The sequence below is a fragment of the Labeo rohita genome, chromosome 3 (assembly GCF_022985175.1).
Source record: "Labeo rohita strain BAU-BD-2019 chromosome 3, IGBB_LRoh.1.0, whole genome shotgun sequence".
In the NCBI taxonomy this organism is placed as follows: Eukaryota; Metazoa; Chordata; class Actinopteri; order Cypriniformes; family Cyprinidae; genus Labeo; species Labeo rohita.
Genome location: NC_066871.1, coordinates 15508837 through 15531197, shown reverse-complemented (window position 1 = coordinate 15531197; position 22361 = coordinate 15508837). Strand labels below are relative to the sequence as shown.

General features: G+C 40.9%; 1 protein-coding gene across 4 annotated transcripts in view; it reads right to left on the bottom strand.

The window, feature by feature from the left end:
- tnrc6c1 (trinucleotide repeat containing adaptor 6C1) overlaps nt 1-22361 on the bottom strand; it is a 66414-nt gene that overhangs the window by 7185 nt on the left and 36868 nt on the right. For 2 of the 4 annotated variants that reach the window (XM_051101203.1, XM_051101216.1), the window contains 17 exons: nt 11256-13640; nt 10363-10557; nt 9900-10063; nt 9545-9622; nt 9272-9329; nt 9040-9188; nt 8802-8933; nt 8495-8638; nt 8236-8355; nt 7241-7324; nt 6853-7099; nt 6349-6513; nt 6053-6241; nt 4294-4443; nt 3193-3408; nt 940-1013; nt 714-853 (listed from right to left, as the gene is read on the bottom strand). In XM_051101203.1, coding sequence (XP_050957160.1) covers nt 714-853; nt 940-1013; nt 3193-3408; nt 4294-4443; nt 6053-6241; nt 6349-6513; nt 6853-7099; nt 7241-7324; nt 8236-8355; nt 8495-8638; nt 8802-8933; nt 9040-9188; nt 9272-9329; nt 9545-9622; nt 9900-10063; nt 10363-10557; nt 11256-13640 — 4690 coding nt within the window. Of the gene's footprint in view, nt 1-713; nt 854-939; nt 1014-3192; nt 3409-4293; nt 4444-6052; nt 6242-6348; nt 6514-6852; nt 7100-7240; nt 7325-8235; nt 8356-8494; nt 8639-8801; nt 8934-9039; nt 9189-9271; nt 9330-9544; nt 9623-9899; nt 10064-10362; nt 10558-11255; nt 13641-14756; nt 14947-22361 lie in introns of those variants that run through there. The other 2 variants (XM_051101225.1, XM_051101207.1) reach the window with 2 other exon arrangements.

Genomic DNA, 22361 nt, shown 5'->3' with positions numbered 1-22361 from the left:
ATCCTGATTGCTTGAAATATTATTTCACAAAAGCGCAACGTTTTGTTGTCATTATGAGTGCAGACAAATAAACATAGAGTCTTTACAGATTCAAAAGATGTAAAACTCTTATCTTTATGACCAGAAATGGAGTATTTTAAAAGTGACTGCACCGGCGCCTCCATCTGTCATGCAGGTAGCGTGCTACTATTTAGCTTCCAGACACTTCAATAGCGCACATTTTTCTAGGTTAACATTAGATTGAGCTGCCATGTTAAGTTGCTGCTATTAACATATTTCAGATGATAAGCCATATTTAAGGGCTGATGAATGATAGATGAGCGTTTGGATGTCCTGCCCGATGTACTGTATTACCACATAGACCAGCCCTTATTGATTTATCAGTCACAGACTGTGTGAGTTCGCCACTTCCTGTTTTATTCTCTGTGACTAGGCGACTAATAAAAGTTTGGTCGATTGTCGGCGCCAACAGCCTTGTGCTTAGCACGTCGAAGTATGGCGCCATTGCGCTGTGGGCGTCCCGAGTTCGAGCTCTCTCTCCCACTTCGCTTCCTGTCCAATTATACTGTCTTATCCAAATAAAGGCATAAAAAAAAAAAACATTTGGTCAACCAAGCCTCTTCTCGTCGACCAACGATTAGTTGACTATTAGGGGGCAGCCCTAGATAAAATACGTTCTTTAAAAAGAAGACATCAGTGAAACATTTACGTACATGTGTAGGGACTTCTGGGCTTTGGCAGCCTCCTCTTTAGAACTGTAGCGCACCACAGCATTGCCCTGCGTCAGGTTGAGATGGAATGTGATGAGCGGACCGTGTTGCATGCACAGTGTCCGCAGTGTTGAACCATCAATCTAAAGGTCACGTAACAGAATGAGGGTTAGATAACACACAAACTCAAATGAAAACTCAATGAATGTAACAGTACCCACAAGCATACCTGTGGTGTGAGGTTTCTCAGAACCAACCAGCTAGTGCTCCTGCTGGCACTGTCTGTACTCCATGTGGTACCTGCTTAGAGAAGGAAAAGAATTCTTTAATGCTGTGAACTTTTATAATACAGTCTATAGTCTAAGCATTAAAGTATCATGTACACTACTGTTCAAACAATTTTCATCTTAAAGAAATTAATGCTTTTATTCAGCAGGGCTGCATGAAACTGATTAAAAGTGACAAAGAAATTTGTAATGTTACAGAAGATTTCTATTTTAAATAAATGTTCTTTTGCATTTTTCACCAAATCACGTGACACTAGAGACTGGAATAATAGCAGCTGAAAATTCAATGTTGCCATCACAGGAATAAATTACATTTTAATTTACACTCAAGTAAAAATGTTATTTTACAACATTATATTAACATTTTACAATTCTACTGTCTTTACTGTGTGGCCACAAAAAATATGGCCTTGGTGAGCTTGAGACTCTTTACAAAAAATAAAATAAATATATAAATATAAAATAAAGAAAATAAAATCAGATTCCTAACTTTTCAATGGTAGTGTAAATTATTTTATAAGTGGAAAGAACCTCTTTAAACATTATATTATATTAAAAAAATGTGACCACAAAACCAGTCTTAAGTAGCACAAGTACATTTGTAGCAATAGCCAAAAATACACTGTATGAGTCAAAATGATTGATTTTTCTTTTATGCTAAAATCATTGGGATATTAAGTCAAGATCATGTTCCATGAGGATATATTGTAAACATTTGAATATTATATATCAAAACTTAATTTTTGATTAGCAATACACATTGCTATGAACTTCATTTGGACAACTTTAAAGTTTTTTTCTTAGTATTTTGATTTTTTTTTGCACCCTCAGATTCCAGATTTTTAAATAGTTGTATCTCAGCTAAATATTGTACTATCCTAACAAATTATACATCATTGGAAAGTTTATTTATTCAGCTTTGATGCATAAATCAATTTTAAAAAATTAACCCTTATGACTGATTTTGTGGTCCAGGATCACATATTATTCCTACTTATTTAGACAAAGTAATATTGAGTTTAAAGGGATAGTTTGCCCAAAAATGACAATTCTGTCATTAATTACTCGCCCACAAGTTGTTCCAAACCCATAAGACCTTTGCTCATCTTCAGAACACAAATTAAGATATTTTTGATGAAATCCGAGAGCTGTCTGACACACAACTGACACTTTCAAGGCCCAGAAAGATAGCAAGGACATCGATAAAATAGTCCATGTGGCATCAGTGGTTCAACTGTAATGTTATGAAGCTACGAGAATACTTTTTGTGCATAAAGAAAATAAAAATGACTTTATTTAACAACTACTTTTCCGTGTCAGTCTTCGACACACGTTCACTAGAGTACCACAACGCATCCGTGTGGTGCTGCTGGCAGGAGCCGGCGTTTTGATGTAGCACGATCATCTCTCTTAGTTCATTGTCTCTATATTCTGGTTTGAATAAGTAAGGCTGGGCAAAAAATTACAAGTCTAAATCTTCAGATTTAGGACTGTTTTATGTACAATATGCAAAGTCTTCATAATATTAAGGTTGAACCACTGATGTCACATGGCCTATTTTAACGATCATCTTACTACCTTTCTGGGCCTTGAACTTGTCAGTTGTGTTGCTCTCTATGCAGGATCAGAAAGCTTTTGGATTTCATCAAAAAAATCTAAATTTGTGTTCTGAAGATGAACGAAGGTCTTGGGGGTGAGTAATTAATGACAGAATTTAAATTTTTGTGTGAACATTGTGTGACCTTTAATATAAACCTAAACCTTAATAGCTTTTCAGTATTGACCAGAATTTTAAAACTGGTTATTCTTTTTCTGTCATGATGCTTGACAACCCCTGATCACCCCTCACTATGATTGTATGAAAAAGAAGAACTTTTTAATATTTCAACACCACATTTTCATACAACAAACTTCAGTTAAATGTCATAAAAGTGTTATCAAGCAACAGCGTATGAATGTTGACTAACATGCGACATATGCGAGACCACAAAACAGCACACTTGCTACGCCACCAGAGTACAACCGTTCCAATCCTCACCTCACCTGACCCCATGTTTTAACTAGCGTTTACACCCACATAAAACAGTCAACTGACAACTCAACTGCGGTTTCGATACACCCACACCTTCACCTAAGAACAGCTGCGCAAACATGTATCTGCCTGGGATTAAACTGCACCTTTGACACACACACACCTGAAGAGTAGGAGCCGCTCCAACCAGCCACCAGGCCGAGGGTGTTTCCGCCCCACGTGGACGAAGGCTTGGTGTTGGTCAAGCCCGGAGGCGGCCGTGTGGGAGCCGTTGTGTTACGGGGTCCTTGTGGAACTTTCCATAGCTCGTGAGAGAGAGAAGCCTGGGTGTGTGAGATGGGCCCCGGAGACCAAGTGGACTTCATGTCAGACAGCTTACCTGCAGATCAGAGGTGTGAAAGTGTGACAAAAAGGGCAGAGGAAACACTAAAACATTATGCTAACGGACATCTTGTTTCCTGTTTCTAATTTTATGCGCCCCAGAATTAGACACACAAGTGGTGAAAGGTGTTCTCACAGCAGTCACAGTCACTGAGGTGCCACTGCAATAGTAAAGAGAGGCCCCAGGGCCCTAAGAGCCCTTCTCACCACTTCCACCTCACAAAAATCACAGATAGCCAGTGACCATGCTGCACAAAGGGACAGTGTGTGACTAACACCACTGAAGGGATGTACAGATGAATGTAGGTGGGATAGAGCTCTCTATGGGGGAAAGGGCCACACTTGAGTTGGATGCACTAGATATACAGGAACACGATCACCGTTTGAGGCCCCATGCTAGGTTGAACATTAAGTGGTAAGAAAAGAGTCTGATGAGCAGGATTGGCAGAAGGGGATTCTGGGAGTTGTACCTGTGCTGTCTGCCTCGGGGGAGGACAGACTGAAAGAGCTAGTGACTGGCCAATCGCTGGAGGGAGGCAGAGCCTCGCCCTGCGAGGAAGTTGGGGTGGAACCTACGATGTGTCCCGAACAAAGCAGGCAAGAATTCAAAGTGCAAATCAGAAAAATAACGCATGTACAAAATACAAAGAAAATGAAACAAAGATCCTACGGCAATCGTAGTGGTTGTATTATGTGAAAAACATTTAGACATTCTAAATAAAAAGAGAATATCTAGCTTAAAAAAATATATTGTCTAGTTAAAAAAATATTTAACCAGATATGATGTTATGGGATTTATTCAGGCTTTGTGTTTCTAGTGTCATCTGATAAACTTCACTGATAGACATTTTCTGTAAGGGGAAAAGGTGATTTGTTCTCATACCTCCACTCCTGTCTCTCAGCAGGTAGCGGTTCACATCCTGAATGTTGGTATTGATGGTGGGCCCACTGGGAACACTCCCTGGGGTCACATTGGGGTCAGTCTCAGGGTCAATATTCTGCAGTCCTTTCCAGGGCACTCCTGGACAAAACTCTGAGGGATTTCATACAAATCCGATCAGGTATGAGACATTGTCTAATACATACAGTATTAAAAAAAAGGTCTTTGCATTATATGACATTTAACCAATGCAGGGATTCCAAAACTGTTTCATCAGCTGACTTGAAGCCCCTTTGAGATTGTTAAGTTAACATTTTAATAATATAACAACAGATTTTTATGTTGATGATATTCTGTTCATGATCACATGAAATTCAGGTAAACTAAGAAAATACTTTATCTTTCTTTATTAGGTGTTTCATTTTGGTGTTTATTTTTATATTTGATGTTTTTATATTAAAATGATTTTTAATTTTACATTTTTAGTATATAAAAATGTTTCTGAATCCTGCATAAACTCAGTTTTGGAAACCCTGATCCAATCAATGACACTTATTAAAAAGAAGTATATAAAATAATAGAATTAATTTAAACATAATTTTCTTGATATTTCTTTTTTTTAAATATTTTACGCTGTTCCAACATTAGTTTGTCAAATAGTAGATAAAGACCACATTTAATGTGGTGAACTACACCTGTGGTTACTCTGCTGGACAACCAAAAGTCACTTCTTTCTTTTTTTTTCTGAAGATGTTACTTGGTTTGATGTTGTTTTATTCTACTGTAATGACATTCGGTTGTTTTGTAAGTGTTAAAATGTCCAAAAGTATCCAAACAATTTTAAATCTGCTTAAAAGATTAGTTCACTTCTGAATTAAAATTTCTTAACAATTTGCTCACCCCCATATCATCCAAGATCTTCATGTCTTTCTTCAATCGAAAAGAAATTAAGGTTTTGGAGGAAAACATTCCAGGATTTTTCTCCATATACTGGACTTCAATGGGAATCAACGAGTTGAAGCTCCAAATTGCAGTTTCAGTGCAGGTTCAAGTGCAGGGCTCTACATGAAACCCAGCTAAGGAATAAGTGTCTTATCTAGCAAAAACGAGTCATTTTCTAAAAAAATTGTATGTATATACTTTTTAACCAAAAAAGCTCGTCTTGCATTAGCTCGGTGATGCGTGTCTACGATTTCACACAATGAGTCACGTTGGGAAAGTTACGCATGGTTACTACTTCTTTTTTGTGAAGGGCATTCGAATTTCTTTGCATGTTTGCTTTGTAAACACTGGGTCAGTCCTTCTGTCGACTTTATGCGTGACCTTTCCAACGACTATGCAATGTGTGAAGTCAAGCTAGTGCAAGATGAGCATTTGTGGTTAAAAAGTATATAAATTTATTTGTTTATTTTTTTTTTTTTTTTTTAGAAAATGGCAGATTGTTTCGCTAGATAAGACCCTTATTCCTCCTTATTCCTACCTTATTCCTGCTGGGATTGTGTACAAAGTGGCACTGAAACTGCAATTTGGACCTTTAAGCCGCTGATCCCCACTGAAGTCCACAATATGGAGAAAAATCCTGAAATGTTTTCCTCAAAAATCTTAATTTCTTCTTGACTGAAGAAAGAAAGATATGAACATCTTGGATGACATAGGGGTGAGTAAATGATCAGGTATTTTTTTTATTCTGGAGTGAACTAATCCTTTAATGCTTTCATAATCCTACTAGCCTAAAGAGATTTTAAAGATGCTAGTTAGTCACCTGGAGGCCAGTTGACATTGGTCCCATTGGAGATCTTGTCATTGGTGTTCTTTCCCGGACCCCAGCTATCATGAGGTGCCAGGGGGCTGGCAGGAGACTCAGCGCTGGAAATCAGATTATAGGGACTGTAGGAGTCATCCAGCGGGGGTTTAGTTGGTGGACCCAGACTGGGGCCTGCAGAGATGGCACCTGTATAATATTAGCGATATGGAACATCATCAGTATCAGGCTTGATATTAACTTCTACAGCATATATTCACAATATGTTCACTAATAACTATAATAGCAGTGTGTACCATGCTTGCTGAAGTTGGGCTCCATTGGAGAGGAGTTGCCAGAGAGGTTTTCCATGGAGTTTGGGTGTGTCCACTGTGACAGGCGCGACTGAGGCTGAGGAGAGTCCTTAATAGACAGGCCACCCACCTCCATGCAGTTTACATTCATGTTAGGGTTCAATCCAGCTACAGAGAAGCACATATACAAGAATACATTTAAAAATCATGTTTCCAATCACTTTTACATTAAATCATTTGGGTCGATTTGTGAACCCATTTGACTGATTCATCGAAAAGAAGATTTGCTCACAAACCAATCTGTACCAAAGGCCAATATATAGCTGATGATACATTTTAGAGCAGACCAGAAAAAAATATATATTCACTGTAGAAACGTACATGCCCTTTTTTAAGACTTTAAACATTCTGTGGCAATTCCAGGTTTACTAGAACTGTGGAAACAGTATATAGAAGAACATCTTCACTTGTCTTAACAGAAAGAATACAATAGGGTAGGGTACTCACAAATAGGGTAGGGTGAGAAGGAGTTTGGAGAAGACTGTGGCTCTTTGGTCTGAAGGTCGGAAACAGAGAGGCTGGAGGCCTGGGGGTGGGCTGGAAATGTGTCCAGAGCTGATTTGCCTACGTTAGGATGCAGGCCCGGGTGTGAGGTGGGTGGCTGCTGCTGTTGTTGTTTCATCAGCAGAGCCTGAGCCAGCTGCCGCTGGTGCTGCTGGATCTGTTGCTGCATGTTATTGATTGTACGTGCAACCTGCAAGAAGACATGCTTGTGAACACAGACCACCTTTATGGAAGTGTGATATTAAAACTTAAAAACAACCTAATTAGTACTAAAAACGGTAAGATTTTAGTGATGTCAAGATGACACTAGTTGTGTGAAGGAACTGCTCACTTGCTGCTCTTGCTGTCGGATGGGGCCAGAAACACTGCGCTGTGCCTGCAACATCTGCTGCTGAATTTGTAAACGCTGGTACGCCTGCAAGATCAAATTGACGAGTTTGCATACAGTGAGAAATTAGGAACGGAGTTTAAGCTTTGTATATTATATTATATTCATGTTTTTCTTTCTTCAGTCGTAAAGAAATTAAGTTATTTGAGGAAAAAATTCCAGGATTTTTCTCCATATAATGGACTTCAACGGGGATCAACAGATTGAAGACTAAAAATGCAACTTCACTGCAGCTTCAAAGGGCTCTAAAATACCCCAGCCAAGAAATAAGAATCTGATCTAGCAAAACAATCATTCATTTTCTTAAATAAATTAATATTTAGAAACTTTTTAACCACAAATTCTCATCTACTCTAGCTCAGTGATGCACATGCGCACACTGTGCATGCATTCCCCTCCAACTTCAAAACTGTCCTGCATCGCTGTTTTACCTTATTTGTAAAGTGCGTTTGATCGTATTTGCACGTTCACTTTGTAAACACTAGGTTGGTACTTCTGCAGTGATGTAGGATGATTTTGAAGTTGGAGGAAAAAATTAGATGGGAGTTTTTCAACCTACCCTAACTGTACTGAACCGGAGTGCAATTAAAGCAATTGAGTTATAAAAATATATAAATTGTTAGTTATTCTTAGAAAATAACTGAATGTTTGGCTAGACAAAACCTTATTACTCAGCTGGGATCATTTAGAGTCCTTTGAAGCTGCAATGAAACTGCATTTTTAACCTTCAATCCTCTGAGCACCATTAAAGTCAACCATATGGAGGAAAATCCTGAAATGTTTTCCTCAAAAAACTTAAATTCATTGGGACTGAAGAAAGAAAGACATGAACATCTTGGATGACATGGGGGTAAGCAAATTATCAGAAAATGTTTATTTTGGAAATGGAGTAGTCCTTTAAATACAGATCAATACAATGTCGAACGACGGGCACTTACCAGTTGCAGCTGATAAAGTTGGTTCAACAGGGTCATATGCTGAGGGTTTATTGGTGAGGTTAAAAGTGCAGGGTTGAGACCAATGTTTTTTGCTGCAAACTGTAAAAGCTGTGCTTGAACCTGTCAGTAAACAAAACGGTCAGACTTCAGCATGATTTCATCACTCCCACATATACTCAAGTGGTGAAAAACTGTGCGTCACCAAGTGAAGTCAGTGTCACAATAAGGTGCTGAACTACATGTGTCTGTGTCTGCACACCTGAGGGCTGAAAAACTGAGGCACTTGAGCGCGTAGACTAGGCTGGGACGAGTTGAGAGGTGGCACTGACGGCTGGGGAGGAGGCTGCTGCTGCAGGGCCCGGGCTTGTGCTGCTCCGCTACTACCAAACACTCCACTCTGCATCTATACAAGCACACATAAAACAACTCATTCTGAATTGAACTTTAGGACATGTTCAGAGCTATCTTCCCCTCATATTGCTGGTATAATGTTGCACAATAAAGACTGTATGTTGACAGCCAGGTGGACAGTTATTAAAAATATACATAGATCCTCATAGACCCACCTGTCTGTTGTTCAAGTTTTGCATTGCAACTCCAAGGCTCTGGCCAGGGAGTGCAGCACTACCCAATGGGAGCTTCAGGCTCGGAGAAGGCATAAACGGTGAAGTTTGGGCATCATCTGCTAGCCCAGCATCCTAAGAAGATAAGAGAAGAAATAAATAAACAGCTACAACAAACAAAATCTTCTAGATGCAGTAACTAGGAATGAACTAGAAATTTGTAATTGTGAGAAGCACATACCTTGTCCAAGAATGGGGGACGATCTGAGGAGGATTCTTTGGAGATGACTGAAGGTCTGCAGCCCATTGGTTTATTGACTAGGCCGTTGTTGTAGTCAGAGATTCCCATCCCCCGTTTATCTAGTTCAGACTTCTTCTCCAACAGGGCGCCTACCACACAAATGATACTTCAATACAATATTCTAGCAAAGAAGCTCTGAAGGAATTGAAGGTTTTGCAGGTATAACACCTACTCATGGCCTGATCCAAGTTCATGTTGTTGCTCTTGAGAGCCTCTTCTGCAGGGTCTCTCTGCAAAAGCAAACACAAACACACAGTAAACACCATTTGTTAACCATTTGCGTTAATATTAATTACAAAGATTAATTTTAATAAACTTTGCAACTGGATATTTATAATATAAGGATAATGTACAATTAGCCAGTCAGTATTGCAAAACAAACCAGGGATAAGAATCAAATTATAGAGAGAGAAATGCTATTTTATAAAAGATAAGCAGTACTTACAGGGAAGCCCATGTCAGTCAGCTGCTTGATGAGACGATTCATTATCCAAGTATCATCCTGTTTGTTTGGGACTTTTCCCTTTAATGAAAAACAGAGACAGATGAGCTATATCTGCAGCACATAATGCTACGAACACCTATATTAACTCTTTCCCCGCCAAACATGCTTCCTAGCCAAACACAGAATTTTCCGGGTTTACGTGTTTTCACTGTTATACACTTAGGATGTTATTACGCATCTCCTGAATGAGTCCCAATCAAAAACACATGTGAGGAAGATGCAGAATCTCATATGCAAGCAGATGCATAGGAACAATAATGCGATTAAACTTAAGTAGCTTTTTTTTTTTTTTTACCTTTGGTGGGCCCTTTTTGGGTGGGTTGCCCCAGGAGTTGCAGGAAGAGTTGCTCTCTTGAGATGCAGTGCTATTCCACATGTCACCCTCATCCTGCTCCCACTGCCCTGCAGACAGGCCCATGTCCTCTCCACCACCCCAGCCATCTTGCATAGATTTGGGGGCTAGAGGAACAAAAACACACATTATTGAAAGTGTTCATAGTAGAATCACAGATTATCATTTGAAACTGGTTATGTTTACAAACAATAGATGTAACTTGTCCTTACTGAAATACCAAAACATGCATTATCCTGTAGTGCAATTTTTACATCAACAGGGGGCCCTGTTGTTACACATTTCAAAGCTCTGGTAAATACCACCTGACCAACATTGATCTCTAACACAATAACTGGACGTGATTATTTTAAAAATCACATAAAATCATATACAGCAACTAAAAATGTACGTTCATAAAACTAACCAGGTTTGCAGGGGGCAGATCCAGGAGGTCCGCTGCCTCGACCATAGACCTCAGCGCCATTATCACCCCAGCCGCCACAGCCACCTGGGGGTTTACCCCATGCTGAAGTGCCATTGTCTACACTTGCTGCAGGGGCGGCTGGCTCTCCCCATGAGGGCTCAGGTTTTGAATGGACATTTGTCATCTCGCCCCATCCTGCAAAGAAATACAGGCAAAACTCAGGACAAGTGTGCATTTAGGTTTACTGCATAATAAGCCATATACTAAATGCTCTTGAGGCTGGCAACATGCATTCTTAGTTTTACATTTTGCATCCCCTCTACAAATTTTATTTTTAGCATAACAAATGGAGTACAAAGTTGAATTAAAGAGTTAACATAAGAATACAAATGTATTAATTCTGAGACATTTTAATTAAAACTTTTTGTTTTTCTAAAAACAAATGTCACTTTGTAGGCTCCTCTATCTTAAAATGGAATATTAAGGTGCAATATTAATTGTCTGTTCAGTTCTTGGCACAAGGGAGATCTGAGGGTGCCATGTTAAATACAGCTTTGGCAGAGCGAGTGCAAAGCTACACACAAACAGCAGAGGGCGTCAGTTTTGTTCCAAGAATCCTGCTGAGGCCTAGTGATACTCCCCACAGATGGCGACCCAACTCTAATTACACACTTCCTCCTGGTTTAAACACTATGCTGAACTACACTCGTAGACAGAATGTAAACACTATTCTGTTGACTGATTTACGTGAACATTTCTATTTGTTCTGCTAGCATGTTCTCTTTGCATTATCTGTCAGTTTTGTATCCCAAAATGATCAAACAAAAGTAGAATGATACACTTTAACCAGGTAAAGGTCAATGACGTCAAAGTAAAAAAATCTTGTTTCTTACCTGGATTCATGAGGGTTGTTCTGTTGTGAGGTGGCCCTGTTTGATGTGGGCCAGCGTTATCAGGGGAAATGTGATTATTGTTTGAATTTGGCCCTCCATGGCTGTGGGTCTGCACGGGAGGCTGGTTATGGTGGGGATTATGATGATGATGGTTGTTGGGTACATTGTTGGCATTGCCAGGTCCTGGTTTGCCTTGGATGACAGGGTTATTCCTGTCCCAGAGATTGACTGTCTTCTTGTAACTGCTTGGGTCACCCCAAGCTGAGGTACCATCATCGATCTCCATCTTGCGTCGGATGGAGTGTGGAGAGGGCTCCTCCCATCCAGTGGGCTCTCCAGCATGGTCAGGTTTAACACCTCCACCATTTCCTCCTCCCCATCCAGAGCTACTCTGCTTTACAGAGTTAGGACCTCCCCAAGAACCCATGCGCTCACTGCCACTATTGCCACTAGTGCCCTCCTGGGGCTTGTTATTCCATCCTTGTGATGGCACACTGGAGTGTTGTGCATCTCCCCAGTTTCCTCCTACAGCCGGGGCAGGCTTTCCCCATCCTCTTGAGCCTTCAGTCCAGCCGGTACCCTCTCCCTCCCAGGTAGAGCTGGAGGGACCATTTTTCTTTCCATCTCCAGGTTCGCCCCATTCTCCTCCAGACCCGCTTTCTCCACTAGGTCCATTGCCCCATCCGTGAGAAGGTTTAGGCACCTCAGTCCAGCCCTGTGGTTTGGCTTTAGCGTGACTGTCTTCCCAGGTAGGAGACTTCTCCTCTGAACCCCAAGTCTGACCACTTTTCTGCAGGTTGCCACCTGGACCTCCAGCTGGGGTACTGCCCCAACTTCCAGGACCACTAGAAGGTTTTTTGTTGCTGGGAGGATCTGCCCAACCAGAGCTAGCCTGGGCTGATGGCATGGTTGTGCCCCATCCAGGTGCAGCTCCAGTACTGGGGCAGGAGCCCTCATTCTTGCCCCCAGAGTCAGGTCTGGATGTAGTGCCATGGTTTGGGTTGGCACTGCCAGAAGTTGGTGTTGGTCCTACATTGGCTGCATTTGAGGATGAGCCCCAGGCTTCAGTTCCAATGTCATTCTTAGAGTTGGAGCGTGCAGCTTCTTCGGTCTCCCAAGCGGTGTGCTGACGCACTGGTGTTTGTCCCCAGCCTGTGTTGCACAGAACTCGAGGGTCCATATCCTGGGCAGGCAGAATAGGGGGAGCCTCGTCTCTTGATGAGTGGACCCTCCTGCGAGGATTGCATTCCATGCTGTCACTGCTGCCCTCGCTGGCTGGGGCATTGGCCCCACGGCCCCAAGAACTGAGCTGCTGCTCTTGGGTTGGAGAGGCTGAAGAATCCCATCCTTTGGCCTCACTGTTGGAATGCTTACCCCAGTCTCCAGTTGAGGCAGCTTGTCCCCAGCCAGAAGTGCCTGAGGCCCCTCCTTGACCCCAGCTGCTCCCTGAGTCCCAACCGGAGTCTTTTGAGCCACCACCAGACTTGGCATCTCCATTACCCCAAACAGGTTCTTCATCCCCATTGACCTGCGAGGCTCCTCCTGGATTTTGCACAAATGAGCCCATGCCTGCAGGCCCAACCCCCCAGTTAGGCAGGCTGTGGCCAGGGCTTCTGGGCTCTTGCTTAGTGTGATTTGGTCCATCAGTGTTAAGGTTCTGAGGTTCGGAGCTGAAAGACACATTCGTGGATGGGGTGGAGTGTGGCTCTGAGGAGTCACCGGGCACAATGCTACCCCATGCGGTGCTGCCATTGCCACTGCCACCATTACCTGCAGAATTTCCATTGGCACCACCTATACTGCCACTGCTGCTAGGGCCCTGACTGGGCAGAGAGCCCGGTGGGCTACAGAGATTAGGAGGAGGGTTGCTTCCTCCAGAGCTGCCGCCACCCATGCCGGTCCCTTCATGTCCCAGAACTGGCCAGGCAGAGGGGTTGGCGTTGGGGTTTAAGTTCAAGTTAAAGTTAGAGGAGCCCCAACCCCTGGCTCCCACTGATGTGCTGGAGACTTCATTCTTCCCTTCTCCTCCACTCGCAGGAGATGGGCCAGAGCCCCAGCCTCTGCTGGCCCCACCCTGACTAGAGAGTAGACCTCCTGAGTGGCTGGCATTGGCTTTGCTGGGGTGATTGGCGGAGAAATGGCCTTGCTGGCCAGCTCCTGTGGCCATGCTCATGCTGCTGATGTCACTGATACTTTCAGTGTCCAAGGGGCATCCTGCAGGGGCGTGGCTTTCTTTGCATGAAATGGAAGGCCACGCCTCCGTATCGCGCTCGTCAATAATCAGTGGATCCCAGCCGCTGCAGCTGTTGGTAGAGGCTGTAGTGGCACTGCGATTGGGGGATATATTCTCATACTGGGCTGCCAGGCCACTCTGTGGGGGCAGCTCTATAGGAAGAAAGAGAAACAAGAAACAGAAAGAGAAATTATTGAAATACTGTGCATGTAAACTATATTCATTTCATTCATTCAGATAATCACCCAAAACTATTTCGTTTTTATACACGACAAAATACATCATCTGTATAATGCAGCTAGAAATATTGCAAGAGACTTTAATTAGATTACACAAAAAGTTTTAGGCTAGATCGATCAAAACATTTTTTTTCTTGGCTTGCTTTAAGAGAAATTAAAGTGCTTTACATCAACATGGCAGCTATGGCCATGACTTACATAATTAAAAAAGTATAGCACCTACGACTGCATGTATTGGTTAGCATGTACATGCTAGCCTGGAGTCATTATTTTTTTACTGCTGTCACCGCAAAGCCTTGCTTCTCCCAACCACAACCATCTCCCTCTGCTGGACTGACAGATTACAACCGCAGACTTTGCTTTCAAAGAAATATGTTCATTCTAAATATGACACATTGATAACAACATCGAAAGCAGCGCAAATCCCACATATGGATACCAGGATCCTGTTGTGTTAATTAGTTGGCAACGCTGCCCAACCTCCTGGCACTCACTCAACTCTGTTGTTGTTGTTTTTGTGTGGCTTTACATGCGCAGGCACGGCTCAGTCTGTGTCAGATCTGAGCAAAGCGGCAGTGCTTGTGCACACCAGGCTTTCTGTCACCAACCACGCAGAAAAAGCACTTTCAACTAAAGAAAAAAAGGAGGGAGTCTATGAAAGAGAGGATAGTGTGTTTCCAACACAAACGCTGTCCTTCTGTAGAGTCACTGCGTAGTAAAGGACGCCATTTTATCAAATCTGAACCGAAGCCAAAAAAGCTTAGAGCTGCCGTCAACATCTTACAATGTCTCGCTGAAGAAAGCTTATCAGATGAGCGCAGCAAACCTCTGCCCTGCATTAATCTCTAACATGCAATGCAATAGCTTTAGGGATTCGCGTTTTCTTTGCAGTTATACGAACGCTACGCTTCCAGATTAAACAGCAGCAGTAGAGTAGAGAGCAAAGCAAAGGAAAAGCCAGTTATCAGCGCGTGGAGGATTGTACTATGAGCTTGGAGGGGGTGGGGTCGCAGAGAAGTGGAAAAGTACCTGAAGAGAGATGTCGCCCGACCATCCTGAGAGAAGCGCTAGGCTGCGTGCAGAGCGCTGGCCATCCCTGTTACAATATGTCTGCTGCTCGCGAGGCTTCTGAGGCTCATATTTGAAATGCTGCCAAGGAGCTGCAGCTCAGTACGCGAGCGACCGCCCCGTTCGTCCCACACGGCTTCGCCAGGATCCGATCTCTGTTCCCTCGCCCGGGCTTTATTTATATCTACCTCTATTCCTGATTCGGAGAGGAGACTCTCTCGTGAGGGAGGGGAAATGGGGTTGCATGGGAGTTGAAGGTTAAAGCCAAGAGCATTCCGTTGTGCCATTAGGAGGGAGGAAAAACAAAACAAAACAAAAAAAAGAGGGATTCCTTTTCTTGTGTGCCCCTCTTCTCTTTCATGCTTTCAAACTGTCACAAAACATTTAGCCGAGACCATTCAGGCTGCAATTAGCACCGCTGCTCACAATAGAGCGAGCTGAATAGATGCACAAAAGCAAGCCAGCCTCAGAGCATAGGTTGCACTGCAAGGACTGTGCATACACAGAAACACACACACAGCTCCCTGTCATACTGGCTGATTTTAAACACAGTTTTCTCATAATATTAAAAGTACAGTGGGTGTGTGAAGTTGTAGCTCTGCATACCGGAGGTGCGGCCCCAAGTTTAGAGGAAAACAACACTTCAATAGCTGAATGGGAAACAGGATAAACACACAAAATGAGGCTCACATGGAGGTAGGCAGGTGGCCAAGGGCTAAATATCTGCGCAGAGTCTGCCCACGCTTTAATGATGCAGAGGAGAGAGAAAGACGACCGGAAAGCATGCATGCTGGGAGGAAAGAAGGGATAGCTCCAGTACTGAAGTGAGAGAGAAACACCGAAAACAAGATGAACACTTACAAAAGCGTACTAACTCTTGGCATCAAGGAAGGCATTGTTTACAAATGATCCCAGCGCCTCCCATACACACAATACACCAAAGTCCAAAGAGAACAGACTCTTATTATACTCCAGCTCAAAGCCAGCTTTTTCCAGCCAAATATGCAATGATGTAATCAAAGCCTCATTATTGATTATTCCATTGCCTGCAAATGACCCTTTTATGAAAACTCCAAACAAGTAAATGTAAATTCTGGCTTTGGCTTTCACTCCCAAAACAATTATTGGTTGGTTTTGTTTGGGTCTTTCTCTAGTAGCTCTTACTAAGACTCAGAGTACTGTACAGACAGCATGAAGGAGTTGACCATCCCTTGTTGGAGACAAATTAGTCTAGACAAACACAGGACCAATTTCTGTCCAGTTAATATTGAGCATTACAAACATCCAAAGACACAGCGGCACCAACTCTACTCAGATTTCTATCTAAAATGGCAGAACATTTGGCAACACTGAAGAATATCCTTTAAAACTGATTAGAGGTCTCCCATTGTTATTTTTAAATCTTGTGAGAAAAGTTGAGCCTGAAGTGAAAGAGGCACAGATCTGTATATTGCGGTGTATTAACTGTGCTAACGTTACATTCAGTTGAACACAGAGTGTATTTGTGAAATAATAATTCACCCAGTAATAAAATGACCTAAAACTACTTTATTCATGTCATACTAAAAATGGCATCTGCACTATTATTAAATTTTCTGTGTAATCTATATTTTAAATTTGCTTATATTTTCGTATTTTCCAGTTTTATTAGGGCTCGACAATATGAACTAAAATCAATATCTCCATTAACTGAATGTTTTACCTTGATTACGATTAATGAACATTATTTCATTTTTTTGCCCTCATAGTTATAGATTTGAATCTGACTATACACAAGTAATATACTCTTTGCATCTAAACACGAGACGCAGCACTCAGGAACGGTTTAAAAAAGCGCAGTGCAGAATGCTATGTTAATGTCAAATACACAATTTGCCATGCCAACCTTCTACCGTAAACAAACGCTTGCAATGCTTGCCCCGCCTCTGTTGTGTTTGATTGGTCCACTGTTTTGAAACGGACACTGATGTGTGGTGCTATGCGTAAAAGTTTAAAATCTGTTAACTTGACACAGCATCTTAAATGCACAACTCGCGTGCAAGGCGCTGCAAAAGATGCGAGCGCAGTGGTCATACATGTCCGTATAGCGCCAACTATTAGTATGTTTTTAGTGGGAAAGTATTAACAGGATTTAAAAAAACAAAAACAAAATAACTGACATGAAAAAATTATGCCGTTAGAGGTTGTGAATTTCGGTTTCAATTACTTTTCGATTAATCATTCAGCCCAGTTTTACTTTAATTTGGTTAATTTTTTAGAAACGTTTGATGCATTTTTTCCATTTTTCGTAGTTTTGTTTTTTAAATTTTTCTTTAAAAAAAAAAAAAAAGCACGCGTTGCGAGCTTTTGTTTACAAATTATGTCAGTTAGAGGTCATGAATTTTTCGATTAATCGTCCAGCCTAGTTTTATTTTAATTTAGTTGATTTTCAGAAACTTTTGTTGCATTTTTCCATTTAATTTTGGTTTTTACATTTTTCTTTGTTTTCAAAGTTTAAAAGTGATTTTTACATCAGTTAATAAATTTAGTACTTATAATTTCAGTTATTTAGAGGCTTTCAGGCAATATTTCTAATTATCATTTCATTTACATTTATATAATATTTATTTCAGCTGAATTTCAATGAACAAAAGCTTTTTTATACACTCTTAATTCAAAGATCTGTGTCTCTTTCTTTTTTGGCTCAACTTTGAACTGTATATTTCTTACAAGATTTAAAAATAACAATGGGGGACCTTTAATTATGAGCATTTCACTAGTTCACACCTCATATCTCTCGATCCCTGCTTTCTATTTCTTACCACTGCAACCCACCTCGCTATTTCAGCTAAAAAAAAAACTGTATCCTGTATGAATGCTAGCATAAACTAGGTCCAAGAGAAACGCACCATATGCTGCCTGCGTTTGTATATGCATTAATGTACAAATGAACAGCGGTGGTAACGTGGGGCAAAAACAGGGGGCTTTGCTGACATTGCCGTTTGTCAGTTGCAAAAACACTTGGTGGGAGAATGTGGGGAGGGGCCAGTATACATGAGGGTCTTATGCAACAACCATCAGCCCTGATGTACTACACCACGCTCCCGCTCATTCACGGCAGGATGTGACATCAGAAACAGGCAGACACTGGGCAACCACCAGCACTGGACAGCAGGGGGCGACTACAACAGATGACAGCAGAACTATGGCATGACAACAAGAACTCAACAACTAATCAAGACCAGGCCCCAAAAAAAGCATAAATAAAGCAAGTTGTTATAGTTTGCTGACAAATCCTATTTTCTTGATCTCAATGCCTTTAAGTGTGTTCTTTGTAAACGAAAGAAACTGAAACTAGTTTGCCAGAGTTATTTTTCAGCTCTTACTTTAGGAAAGTGAGGGCGTGAGGTTTCATGCAATTGTACTTAGGGAAGTCCTCATTATTATTCCCTGGGCCCTCTCAGCCCAGTCAACTTTACTTCCTGGTCACAACAGAGTTGGCGTTGATAGGATGCATATAAGTGTGAGTGGGTGTGACAGGAAAAGAGAAAGAGCGAAAGTTTTTGTGGCCGGGACCAGTGCCAGCACTCAGGTCTGTTTGGCAGCTCAGGGGAAGAGAACACAGGACTCACTGAGGCAAACAGGCCCATAATGAGCTGATAATTCCCCTGCAACAGCAGGCCTGTAAGCTGTAATGCACTCAACAGAGCAGCTGGCCACACCGAGCAATGTAAACCTTAAAACAACACGCACAAACAAATACACTAGACCTTAAAGGTGAAGCGTGTACTTTATGTGCCTCTAGCATCAACAAACGCTACTGCACCGCTCGCTGTATTCGGATACGCTCAGACTATTTGTTTAAAAGGACACCCCCTAAATCCTCTAATACTCCAATCCAGCATACTGAGCGCTGTCCTGGAGTGAAAGACACCGTAAATGCCGTTGACGCAAACTGCTGTCTGATGAATCGTACCACAAGGACAGAAATGATGTGATGAGAGACTATAACGCTGAGACACTTCACTGCTACATTTATGAATGAAAGAAATCACAACACTCAATATGACAATATTCCTGTCTTACAGTTTGTTTACATTTAGAGTGCACATGCATATTAGCTGAACCAACACCAAAAGTGCAGTTTTTTGTGTGATCTGATGTTACAAAGCACCTTATATTGATTTGAATTATGCTACTGAAATTTCCAATTTTGATAAAGAGAAGATTTCAGTCATTCACCTTTCAAGTTGGCAGAACATGTACTTGCATGGCTTGAAACGTTCTAATTTTTTGGCTTTTATGGTTTTTACAATATTATCTTCTAAGAACTACTCTAAAATGATGACTTGGTGCTCAAGAAACATTAAACATTTCCTATTTGCTGCCAAAAGCTTTTGTGGAAAACAAAAAACTAACATTATGAATTTCAAAATGTTTTTACTATCACTTTTGATCAATTTCATGCAATATTCATGCCCTTGAAATTACATTTCATTTCATGAAAGTACAATTACAGATTACAGAATTACAGAATTTTAATTTTTCAGTGAACTAACCCTTTAAGTTGAAATCTGATATATACATACATACACGTGGAAATGGGGCATCAGGCCACCGAAAAGTAAAAAAAAAAAAAAAAAAACACTGTCTCCTACAGGTTCTGCAGATAGGAGGCAAAGTGTTTCAGTCCCTTGGGCTGTTTTACATTAGATATCCATGTGACGACTGTAGGAAAGGCGGGGGGAGCAAAAGAGACAAGCTAAATGAATACAGCCTCTGTGGTGCTGCTGCTGCTGCTGCCGCCGCCGCTGGCTTAAAGCAGAGCTGTGGGCCATTCGGCTGCATTCCAGTGGCTTCCTGTAAAAACACACACTCACATAGAAAGCTGGGAGCTCTTATTACTCATTGGGCTTCCAATGTGCGTTAAGTAACATTCAGCGGAACCACAGCTCAATGCACGTGCCGGCTCAAAACATACCCAAAAGCAGGACAGAGAAAGAGAAGCATGAAATTAAATGCAAGTGTGTAGATTTTTAAAAACCATCACAACGCATTCTGGAACTGCCATACATGCAAGTGTTGTCTTAACATTAATAAGGCATCATAAATAATAATGCTTGCTAATCTACGCTATTATTATAGCTCCCTAACCCTTAGGGGTGAGAATCACAAGGATTTTAAAGATTCCTGTTCCAGTTATCATTACGCTGAACATTTCCACTTCATTAACAGCTTCATTATCAGCTTAAAGAAGAATAATTTTGGGGAAAAAAAGCAATGCCACTGCATTGCCACATAATGAGAAAAAGTAAACAAACAAAAATGTATTCGAATGTATACAATTCTTGTGAAAAGGTGTGTTTATATTAGGGCTGTCACAACTCCTTGAATTAATTTGAGTACTTGTTTAAAACAAAAAAAAAAAATCCTTGACTGTATTTTGCCCGTGTTGAGTAACCGGCAAAATACCGAAAGTGACGCATTTTACAGAGGAGAATCCATGAAATGCATTATTAGACCGTTTTCCAAGGCTGCAATGATATAAGAAGCCCTTTTAAAAATGAATTTACAAACGCTCCGATTTAAATACATAAATATATTTGCTTTAATTCTTTACATGCGTAAATGCTGCTCCATGCAATCTTTTATTATTTACATGCGTGGACAGTCTTAAACTCCATCTTTGCATACTGCTGTGAGTTTGGGTTTATTATAATGTTCATTTTGGAATGCAACGTTTGCCATTTCATCAGATTTGCATGGTAAATCATTTAAAAAACCTACGGAAACATGGGTGAATACATCAATATCTTCCTCAATATGCTAACTGTTCAGATAAAAGAGATAAAATCTCCTACCCTCACTCTGAGTTTACACATTTTGATGTCCACCTATTAAAGAAATTACAGTACCTGCATCATTTCTGTCGTAAAGAAATGGCCAGATATTACAGATTAAGTGGACATTTAGCATTAGATTACGCTGTAAAGTGTAAAAACAATTGTCAGGGCTTTAGTACCCTCTGCAGTCATTTGTTATAATGCGTAATGTACATTAGCTCTACTGTTTATAATACATTATGTATTTTAACAGTTTTGTTTAATAAAACAATGATTACTTACTTTGGTCTATTTGAATTACCACAAAAAGTAATTATAATTGATCACTCGATTAATCGTCCGAATAACTGACAGATTACTCCATTACCAACATAATCGTTAGTGACAGCCCTAGTTTATATACAGACTTTTTAATGACTTTACAGTCTAAAAAGTAGTAACTTTATTCAATTATTTTCATAAAATATTACTTACAAAACTGTGCATTTTTAACTACACAATGCTATTTGAACAACCAACCTGCAACTATAATGATTTAAGTCTAAAAGTACAACGCAAGTTGTAAGTGTTTGATTCAATAAAAAGAACTGACTCAAAATATTCACTCGTTTAGAAATTGGACTACACTAGTACCATTTTGTATCATTTTGATTCACTAAAAATAACTGGCTCATAGGAGTCAATCACTCAGGAACTGGACTTTTAGTTTCATTATTAAAAAAGGAGCCATTCATTTGGAATAAGACTACACTGATTGTGACCATATGGTTTTGCTTCGCTACAAAGAAGAGTCTTCATTGAGTGCCTATGACTCCTAAAAACATCTGGGAAGACAGTAATCTAGGAAGACAGTTTGCTAGAAATTGGAAAAAGCCTTTGGTCTTGCTACTAACTAGAACTCCAAAGCTGAGAAGAACACATGATTCCTTCATACCACAAGTAAGAGCCAATCAATGCTCTGGGAGGAGAGAAGAACAGTCCATGAGCCAGCCCATTTGTGCGCCATGCCAATCAAAGGAGACTCCTTCTGAATCACGCACATTTACTGTAAGCTGTGAATCACCCCTGCCCACAGAGCTGATCGTCTGCCATCTCTCCCTTTTCCTCTCGAACTCCTTCTTTCGCTCTGCCACTGCAATCGAGAAGCCACAGACACACAGCAAAAGGTTGCCAAGTCCACGTACAAACTACAACACTCTTGGCACACCCACACGCCTCCAAACACAGGAAGCAGCAAAGCACAACTCAGCAAGACCGTTTCTCTCCATCTAGCTTTCTTCGCCTGCAAAACAGAGACAGCGAAAAGAAAAAAAAAAAACAGCATCCACAACTATCTACTGCACATGCACAAATGAATGAGCTCAAACAACACTACATAACAAAACAACCCTGATTAAATGTCAACAGGAGATTTCAACAAGACCCTGTCTGTGTAAAGTACAAATTTCTATTTTTCTATTTTACTACCTACTGAACCACATCATTGTGCCACACAAGCTGATGTGATAGGGTAGAGTGGGGGAAAATGCACCCCTACCGTTTTTATCAAAATATCCACAAGATAAAGAGAAGATAAATTTTTATTGTAACTATGGACTACGCTGATAAGACTGATGTAGAAGTACCGGAGAGAAAACTCTAATTTTCAGCAATAAGAAAAAAAAAAGTGTTTTAAAGCTTTTGTTTCGTAGAACATCACAGTTATATATGATATGAGAACAGTAGGGCCAGTAGATAAGGAGTA